The sequence below is a fragment of the Magnolia sinica genome, chromosome 9, assembly GCF_029962835.1.
Source record: "Magnolia sinica isolate HGM2019 chromosome 9, MsV1, whole genome shotgun sequence".
NCBI classification, from domain to species: Eukaryota; Viridiplantae; Streptophyta; class Magnoliopsida; order Magnoliales; family Magnoliaceae; genus Magnolia; species Magnolia sinica.
Genome location: NC_080581.1, coordinates 84,643,561 through 84,654,186, shown reverse-complemented (window position 1 = coordinate 84,654,186; position 10,626 = coordinate 84,643,561). Strand labels below are relative to the sequence as shown.

General features: G+C 41.6%; 1 protein-coding gene across 1 annotated transcript; it reads left to right on the top strand.

Moving 5' to 3' along the window:
* Positions 1-4,802: 4,802 nt before the first annotated feature.
* Positions 4,803-5,519, top strand: LOC131255286 (disease resistance protein RPM1-like). Its single transcript, XM_058255979.1, has one exon. It carries the CDS (start codon positions 4,803-4,805, stop codon positions 5,517-5,519), a length of 717 nt encoding a protein of 238 aa, XP_058111962.1.
* The last annotated feature ends 5,107 nt before the right edge of the window (positions 5,520-10,626 follow it).

The following is a 10,626-nucleotide window of genomic DNA, read 5'->3' as shown; positions in this document are numbered from 1 at the left end:
TAAGTTCACGTCTTGTATTTAGAAGCAGTAAAATGCACTTATATGGACATGGATGCATGTAGATAGTGTTTTTTTTTTTTGTTTGGTTCTAAATGTTAACCTTAACATACAAAGCTTTGTATTGGATACAGGCTCTATACAAACATATAGATCAGTCCAACTGGACCTAGACTATTGCAGATTTTGGATAACTATTAAATAATTATTGCAATAGATTAATTAAGATGTTAGGAGGTGAGATACCTCTCTTGAGAACATGTGCAAAAGCTGATTCTTCGAGCCTTTGAGTGAGAAGAACGATCCTACGATAAAGGCACAACCGACGGTAAAACAAAGAGCAAATTTTTGAGGCTTCAGCACCATGACTGGAAGGTACATGGTGAATGCGATGAAAATGAAGAAAATTCTGGCTGCCAGGAAAATTTCTGTACATGAGAGATTTTGCAGAAGGAATGCTGCTAGTAGCTGACTGGAAGTTGCCTGGTAGTCCCCAAACTCCTTTTGAAACCCTAGTAATATCACACTGACATACAGAAAACTAAGAAAATACTTCCACGCGGAAAACATTATATGCAGCAATTAGGGGTGTGTTTGGATGAACTATCTAATTAAATTGCATTAATAAAGTGGAACGGCCAAAGTATGATTACCATCCTTAGACAAGAAACATAGAAATACACAAGGGGGAATGAAGAGGCCCTTCTAGATAACACATTGGCTATCTCATGTGCCTCCCTACCTACATCAGCAGACGATATGTTTAATTTTGAAGGAATAAGGCAAATTTCATCAAAAGCATATTAGAGCAGGCTCTGAATGACCCTTGCTCATTTGCTCCCCAATTTATGACGTTTGAGGAGTCTCTTTCAATGATCACTAGCCTGGACCACGCTCTATTAACTTCAGCCTTTCTTTCAAAAGAAGGGCTTCCCCCTTACATTGCATCTCCCAATCTAGCTGGTCGAGAGAAACTGAAAATAATAATGTATGTTCAGAAGGCCTTGGGAGGAGACTTCAAAATTTACCTTCAGCTATCCTTCCGAAGGACACTTCCAATGTGGCACAAAATTGGGGAACGATGCTTCACTATTCACCACCAGTGACCATTTGAAATAGAAGTCCAAAGTCAATATCCCTGTAAATTCGGTGCAGCATGTGGCCTGATATGCTAGGTTGCTTTTGATTTGACAGTAATTCTCTCCACTGGTGCCTCTTTATAGTTGAATATACAGTTATTCCTGTACTACTGGATTTCCCAACACAAAGCCAACATAAGCGTTCTCCAAAATGTCCTACCCCTTTCTTTAAATAGGCCTCCTTCACAGCTAGATAGAGCAAGGCAAAGGTCCTCTCACATACCCAATTCATGTTGAAAGTATTTAGGAAGTGGTCCCATATCTTCATCGCTTGGGTCCAATGGATGAACAAGGTGGGTTGTTTCCTCCTTTCACAAGAAGGGGATGCTAGGAAGCCTAACCCCTGATGTGTACAAATTGAGAATTGTCTGCCATTGCCATCCGAGGGAAGGTTTCAACCTTTGGGGGATTAAAGAAGACCAAGCGCAGGCGTGAGGGGGAAGCCTCCAAATTTTGTCAACAATAAAGAGGAATGAGCTTGAGATCTATTTCCAAATTCAAGCATCCTCCCTTTGGTAAGACTTCATTCATATCCTCCAACAACTGAGAAAAGTCCATTTCATCGTCAATGAGATTTTCTTCTCAAGGTGATGTTCCAAATGATCTTACCCCCCAAGACTTTAGAACAACCTTGCATGGAGGATCCCTTTGTTGTGGCCACTATATAGAGGCAAGGCAAGACTCTCATGAGAGGCTCCTCACTCATGCTGATGCACATCTCTTCCCAAATTTTCACATTATCACCCTTATAAACTTGATTCTAGTTCCTTATCTCAAAGTCTTTCCTACATCCTTCATATGTTTATGGTGTTCCACATATACCCAATTCTTACCCTCCAAGACTTTAGAACAATCTTGCACGAGGAATTCCTTTGTCGTGGCCACCATATAGAGGCAATGCAAGACTCTCATGAGAGGCTCTTCACTCACGTTGATGCACATCTCTTCCCAAAATTTCACATTATCACCCTCATAAACTTTGATTCTAGTTCTTTATTTCAAAGTCTTTCCTACATCCTTCATTTGTTTATGTTGTTCCACGGATACCCAATTCTTCCCTGTTCTTACCTGGAATCCACCCCTAAATTGCAATTACAGTATTTTCAAGTTGGAGTTGAGACAAGTGTGAATACAATTTGAGAGGCTACTTCCTCATCATGAATCCAAGAAAATATGTAGGCACAACTTGGTAATTTCCTCTTGTTTAAACAATTTATTCTCAATTCAGTTCAATAGTCCATCCAAAGTGGCAATTTGGATGAACAAGATAAGGTAAACCTCATAGTTGAACATCATTGAGATTGCCAATTGAGGGAAGGAAAAATATCAAGACTACCTCAATATAATTTCTATTAGGTGAGAAATCACTATGTAAGATGTTCATATATAAATACCAATGTTATTGCTTGAATTTGGATGAACAGATGCGACGCTTGTAGATGCACATATACCTGCATCAATAATATGCAAAGGACAGCAGGGGTGCTGATTGTGGCCAAGGACCCTGCCATCCCTAAGTTAGATGGGTAGACTGAGAGGAGAGGTGGGACTTGAGTTAGGGTTTTTGGTGCTTACAATTCTCCAATTGCAGTGGGTTTACTTATAGGATGTTTATGCGGCTTCAAGACTTGTATATCCGGATACGCCAGATTTGCTAGCGGGTCCTTATTTGGCTGGGGATCCACTTCTCAAGTATCGTTGAGCCCGCCTCAATCGGCGTGATCCTCAGATAGAATCATATCAAATCTTTCTTTTCTTGATTCAAAGTGGAATTCTCTATGGGTTTTGCTGTCCCTCCAGCTCAGGGGTCGATCTAGTCAGGTCAGGAGGTGGTTCTCATCACTGAGCTCTACCTTTAAACAGCTCAATTCAAGGTCGACGCAGGGCTCATCTCTCTGTTGGTGCTCTTTCAGCTCGGCAAGTCCATCATGGTATTCTAATTGGCTCAGCTCTAAGGCATTCCTACCATGATTAGTTGTATTTCCAGTCAACAAGCCAGTTCGGTTATATCCACGACAATCAATATGGGTGATTCTTTTCATGGGAAAAACACAAACAAAAGTTTCTCAATCTCAAATATGTAAGCTGTATTAGTATTACCAAACAGTGGGATAGTGGCAGGACAATACATTGATTAGCAGTGACTCATGAATTCAATAGTTGAAAACACAACAAAATCAAGAAGATTATCAGATGATTTAAATACAATGAAAAGAAAAAGCAGATCACTCAGAAAATCAGTAGATCCTTATCTTTGAGCCTTCAACATTCCATTGAAAGTGTGAAGCAAGCACATTCAATGCTTTGACCTTGTAAAGTGCATGCCTGTTTCACTGTTTTTGGGGTTGCTCACAATTATCCATTTGGAGGCCGAGTTACCAGTTCATCACGAACAGGGAGCTTTCCTGTTTGATACCAAATCCGTGCACATGGGACCCATAATTGGTTTCTCACCACCAGTCTCCCACCAATCTCCCGGTATGATACTAAGTTATTGCAATCCCATCTTTCTGCCAATCCGTCGCATGTGTAGGACAATCAGGCCATTCAAAAAGGTGGGCCCCACCAAAAGATCACTTGGCATGAAAATAAGCCAATCCAGTCATCAGGAAGTTGCAGTTTGAATACTAGCACCTCAATATGAATACTAAAGGAATTCTAATTTGGTCATCTCCTGAGACCTCCTGCTCTAATACCACTTGCTCTAAAAACTCGAACTAATAAAACATGGCGAATCAATCCCTTTATCTCATAGCCCATGCCCCACATTTCATGGGTTAGGTTCTCGGCCAAACAGCCTCGTGGGCCCCACATCACATGGGTTCCACCTCACACATGCCACCCGCCTCACATGGGTGGGGCTGGCCTCACATGAGGCGCCCGCGAGGCTCATTCACGAGGCTGTTTGGCCGAGAACCTAACCCATTCAAATCGGTTCACGACTTCCATATTCTTCCTTTATTTCTATGTGTGTATAAACTAACCGTTGCCTTCAAGTTGGAATTATAAATGGCCCTTGAAAAGTTTCAAAAGTAACATGCTGACATGGAACTTTTCTAGAAGTTACTTGGATAGGTTAACTACCTAATTTCAACAGTCTTCCAGTCCCCGCACATGGTCCATTCATTTGACTGGACTGAGTAGCCTGAAAACAATCCGGGTTGTTGGTTTCAACAGTCGCCATTTCCATCTACTATTGTTACCAGAGAGAGAGAGAGAGAGAGAGAGAGAGAGAGATGGCGGAGAGTGCCGTGAGCTTCATGATAAAATACTTGGGGGCTTTGCTGGTGGAGGAAGTGCAGCCGTTGAAGGTGGTTGATGGAGAAGTCCGCGAAGTTAGAGATGAGTTAGAAAGCATCAGATCCTTCTTACGGGATGCCGATGCAAGACAAGATGCTGATCAAGGCCTCAAGACATGGGTGAAACAAGTAAGAGAAGTCACTTACGACGTGGAGGATGTTCTTGACGAATTCATGCTTGGCCTAGCACAAGAGCAGAACGGCTCCCATGGATTCGTCGATTTTCTTCATAGACCCATCAAGCGGTTGAAGGCACGCCATCAGATTGCATCGTTTCTACGAGATATCAAAACTAGAATCCATAAGATTACGGAGAGAAGATGCTTGTACTCTCAATAACAAGGAGCAAATTTCAAGCTCCAACAACATGAGTAATCAATGGTATGATCCTCGACTCGATGCTCTTTTCATTGAGGAAGCTGATCTTGTGGGCATCGACCTTCCAAGGAGCAAATTGATTGGATGGCTAGTCAATGGAGATTCGAGACTTTCGACGATTTCGGTGGTTGGGATGGGTGGCCTTGGCAAGACTACTCTAGTAAAGAAAGTCTATGATAACCAACAGGTGAAGAAATGTTTTGAAACATATGCTTGGATCACTGTCTCGCAATCGTTCAAAGTGGAGGAACTTCTTCGAAGCATGATAAAGCAATTCTTTGAGGAGAAGAAAGATCCATCTCCCCAAGGATTAGACGTGATGACACAGGTCGAGCTCATCCAAATGCTACGGAGCTACTTGCAGAACAAAAGGTATGTACTTGTTCTTGATGATGTATGGAATTTCATAAGAAATGTATTGCCTGCTAGCAATTATAATAGTAGGGTAATGATCACCACACGCAAAGATGATGTCGCATCATCTTCTTGCGTCGGACTCTCCGATCACATCTACAATCTTCAACCTCTGCCTCCAAGTGAGGCTTGGTCTCTGTTTTGCAAGAAGGCATTCCATTCGAACTACGAGAATTGTTGCCCTCCTGGATTGAAGAAACTTTCTCAAAGCTTTGTAGATAAATGCCAAGGATTACTGCTGGCGATTGTCGCATTGGGTAGTTTTCTATCAATCAAGGACAAGACATGTTGAGTGGGAGATGATTCACCGAAGCCTTGGATCGGAGTTTGAAAGCGATGACAATCTTAGAAGCATGATGAAAATATTATTCCTCAGTTTCAATGACATGCCTTACTACCTGAAATCATGCTTCTTGTATTTGAGCATTTTCCCCGAAGACTATGCGATTAAGCGTATGAAACTAATTCGGCTATGGATAGCTGAAGGTTTTGTAGAAAGAAATGAAGGCAGGTCAATGGAAGAGGCTGCTGAAGGTTACCTCAATGCACTCATCGCTAGAAATCTTGTTCAGCAGAAAGGAAATCATATGGGAAATTGATCACTTGTTGCATCCATGATCTCGTGCGGGAGATCATTATTTCAAAATCCAGGGAAGAGCATTTCTTTGCATCTTCTGTTGAACAGAACAAGATACTTTGTAATAGAATCCGGCGTCTGTCTATTTACAACAGTGGTGAGAAATTTCCAAAATTAGATAGTTTCTGCCATCTTCGCTCTTTGTTCACTTTTGGGGTGGATGGACTATCTATTGCTTCTGCAATCACATGTTTTTCCAGCTTAAGGTTGTTTAAGGTGGTGGATCTTGAAAATGTTTCCATGGATAGCTTTCCTGATGCTTTGACTAGTCTGTACCACTTAAGATAGTTGAGCTTGGAGAATACAAAGATGAAGAAGCTTCCTCACTCATTGGGAAAGCTAAAAAACTTAGAAACATTGAATCTTATGGGCACCTTTGTAAGTGAATTGCCAATTGAGATTCTCAAGCTCCAAAACCTTCGCCACCTTCTGATTTATCGGTATGCTACAAAGGGGGTCTACTTGCCATTTAATGCTGTGGATGGAATTAAGGTTCCTACTGGAATGGGGAGTATGAGATCACTACAGAAGTTGGCGTACATAGAGACGGAGAGCAGCGTGGTTAGAGAGTTGGGGAATCTCATTGAACTGAGGAAGTTATGCGTTATCAAATTAAGAACAGAAGATGGGGATGATTTGTGCACTTCCGTTGAAAAAATGAACCACCTTCAAGCCTTTTCTGCGAGATCGATGGATGCGGAGGAGCTTCTTGACTTGCATTCTCTGTCATATCCTCCACCTACTCTTCAAAGGTTGTGCTTGAGAGGACCCTGCTGGGCTGGATGGTGGCCGAGGCCTATGTAGGTTAGGAGGTCATTTGTGGCAGAAAATTAAGGGCTGTTGCAACTGAATCAGTGGCATGTATTAACACAAATGGAGTGCCTCCTTGCCAGTTTTTTTTTTTTTTTTTTCCTCCTACTTTTCTGAAAAGTGGGAGGAAGCTGTTTAATATATAACACTATGGAGTAAGCTTATTTCATAACAACAATGTATCACGGCTCTTTTTTGGTATACCTTATCATGAAAGTCAGATGACCTGAAAGCTAGTCAAATGCAGCCATTATGTGAGCTGCCATGTGACTATCGAGGCTTGTGGGTGATAGCCAGTCAAATACAGCCATTATGTGAGCTGCCATGTGAATTTGGAGGCTTATGGGTGGTAGTGGTCTGGTGAAAAGGCAAGCTACCTTGGTGACCGGTGTATCCTCTCTACCATTCTTTATTGTATGGCCCACATGAACAGTGGATTAGACTATCTTTGATCTCATGTCCCAACCCTAATGACTGCATTTGATGGACAAGTATATGTTATATCCACACCATATCCATTTTATGAGATTATTTTACGGCATGAGCCTAAAAATGAGGCAGATCCAATGCCAAAGTGGAGCACACCACAAAAAGAAATAAGAATTGAATGCTTACTATTGAAAACTTCTTTGTATCCATGGAAGCTTTGGATCAAGATGATATTTGTGTTTTCTCTTCGTCCAGGTCTTTGTGACCTTCTGAACAGGAATTATCGTGCAAATTAGATGGATGATGTGGATATAAAACACATATCTTGGTGGACCCACAAAAGTTGGTAATATCTACGCACCACCAAGGTCCTGCATCTGCGTGAGGCAGATCCAATACTCGGTTAACAGAAGTTACTAAATGCCTACCTTGAAAAGCTTCTTAGGTACCGTGGAAGTTTTCGATCAAGCTTTAGATCTACATCATGTTTGAGCTCATGTCTTCTTGTTTGGGGTTCATGTCATCAAAATAGGTTGGCAAAATAAATGAACGGTGTATATATAACACATTCTTTACGGTGGGCCCCACAAAGTCTGTAAGCAATCCTCCTTAGAAATGAAGTAGCCACTCACCATGTATTGTCAACAAGTGCCAAAGATGTCTCCTCCAAGGATTTGATGTGATTTCATTAAACTAGAATACAGATGACTGTATTGGAATAGGATACATAGGGACTGCCAAGCATACCATATCCGTTGGATCGGGGTCATGGACGTCAGCGGCCTATGTAAGCATGTGAGGCCAACCGTGATATTCATGTGAAATCCACTCCATCCATCAGGTTCACCAGATCATGTTAGTACAAGAGTCCCAAAGTGAAGGAGATCCAAAGCTCAAGTGGGGGCAGGCCTCACCAAACAGCGGAGATTTAAAGCCTACCATTGAAACCTTTGGAGGACCGTATAAATTTTGCATCAGGCTAATATTTATGCTGTGAGTTCATCCCCTTGGAAATAAACCTTATGAACCGTTTAGATGGCATATAAACATCAGGGTGAGCCCACAAAGGTTTTGACGTTGGGTCCACCTAAGGGTTGGATATGCCTCATTTTTGGGCTCGAGCCCTAAAATAATGTGGAAAAACTGATGATCAGGGTTTACATAGAATACATACATTAAGGTGAGGTGGGCCCTACCGTAAGGTGACACCATCTTGGGTGGACGCAGATTTCCTGCTGAAGCCTTTCAGGAAGTTGGGTGCCGACCGTGGTGTTTGTGAAAAATCCATTCCGTTAATCCGTTTTGCACGCTAATTTTAGGACTTTTGACCTGAAATAAGATGGATACAAGGCACAATTGGGCCATACAAGAGGAAAATGAGGATTGAACAACCATCGTTGCAACATTCATATAGCCACAAAAGTCCTGTATCATGATAACCTTTTTGTGTTTTCATTTCATCGCATTAGAAATGACCGTACAATCAGTTTGGATGGCATATAAGCGTATAGGTGGAGCCTAAGAAGGTTTCAGCCGTAGGAATTGCTTTCCCCAGTTTTTCATCTGGTATGGCCCACTTGAATTTTGGATCTGGCCTAAATAAGCACTCAAAATGGATGAATAAGGTGGATTTCTCACTAACATCATGTAACACCACCTAAGTTCCGAGAAGGAACTTATACCTGCAAAAGGCTTTAACAGGAAATCCACATCCCTATTATTTCCTACCGTTGAAACTTCCCTGAGTCGACAGTGATGTTTGCATGACATCTATACCGTTCATAAGGTCATTGGGATGAATTGAAAATAAAAATATTAGAATGATTCAAAACATATGAGTCCCAACGAATATTTCAACTGTGCACGTTCAATTCTCACGTTTTCATTCAAATGAGTATTGAATCCGGTTCATTTTTGGCATCATGTCATAAAATGAACTCAGAAAATGGATGAACGGGGTGGATTTCTTACAAACATCACAGTGGGCCCCATTTGGTTCCCGGTGCAAAAACTTCAAAAAGGCTTTGGCATGAAATCCGCGTCCGCACGTTCCCAAGATCCAAACCGAACGCGGATTGCCTTCTCAGTAATTCCCGTGGAGAGAAACAGCGATGATTGAACATCCACCATTGAAACATTCATGGGGCCACAGAAATTTTAGATTAGGCTAACCTTTTTCTGTTTTCAGTTCATCCCACCAGGAATAATGTTATAAACAGTATGGATGAATGTACGGCTTCCGCTGTATTGCAACATGAATATACGGCTGCGGAGAACTTGGCTGAAGTTTTCTAATTCATTCATCATTTTAAATATTGGGACCCATGTGCTGAGTGGACCAAATTTATTTTTGGAAAACTTATAAAAGGTTGGATGAATCTTATAAATGGATTGGATGCACGTGTGTGCCATTCTATTGTCACTTCCGTTCCCTTTACATTAGCCTTTACTTCATGCGTGTATGTTCAGGGGGGCACAAACAATAAAGAGAAAAGACAGAAAAATAACAAATGAACAGAATACATGCACAAATTAGTGCGGCTTTATTACAGGGCTAACTTGATGGGAAAAAGGATTGGCTACTCCCCAGCTGCCACTAGCCAATGGCTAGTGGTTGGTGCTCTGTGGACCCCAATATGACATATGTGTCTCATTGATGTAGAGCGGGTCGCGGACAGTTTCATGGCCAAGATGGATCAGAAAAGGCCCGGTCGACGTCAGAAGTGATCCGGACCGTCGAACCTTAGATCGGGCGTATTTCGCAATCCGGAATGAGTTACCTGACATAAAATATATGATTTTGGGGTAGAACAAGCTACTTTAGCCAACCAACCCCGCTATGCCGGGTTGCACAGCCTGGAATTGTGAAAAACCCCTGGATCGACGGTCGTTTCCTTGCTTTAATTTCATTTTTACTATAAATATTAAGTTTTAGTTTGATTATAACTCTTCATCCGTCGGGCTTTAGGAGTTGCGTCCAATGTGAAAAGAGCTTACAATAATTAGGGGAACAGTTTGGTGAAGCCAAATAGGACACTTACTATTTTTGGCCGAAAACCTTGTGCACTAGTAGACATCATGACCGTCTATAAATAGTAAGTTTACTATTTATAGCAAGTCGCGGATTCTACGAGTTTTAGTTGTAGTTTGATTCTGATTTCTTTCCCATTGCTTGGTACCCCTATTTAAAGGGTTGTGAACTCGTTCTTAGTCATCAATTTAATCAATTTCGAATTTCTTAGAATTTATTTCTATTTTCTGCTTTCTTTCCTCGTGGATTTGAGAAGTCTCTGTGAGGAGTCCAAAGAAGCTCCATGAATTCGGAGTAGTTATCCTCATCACATTCATCCTTATGTCAATTGGTATCAGAGCGAGGATTCCCCTCGATTGGGCTGATTGCAAACAATGAAGGTATGAATCAAAATCCTGTGGACGGTGATCCAAGGATCCGTTATCTTTCGGAATTAATGGAAGTTTTCCACTAGGAGAGTCAGTTGACCATGCAAGGGCTGCAGACAACTCT

Excerpts from the sequence above, each read along its gene's own strand:
- LOC131255286 (XM_058255979.1), top strand. The coding sequence starts at position 4,803 with ATGAGTAATCAATGGTATGATCCTCGACTCGATGCTCTTTTCATTGAG.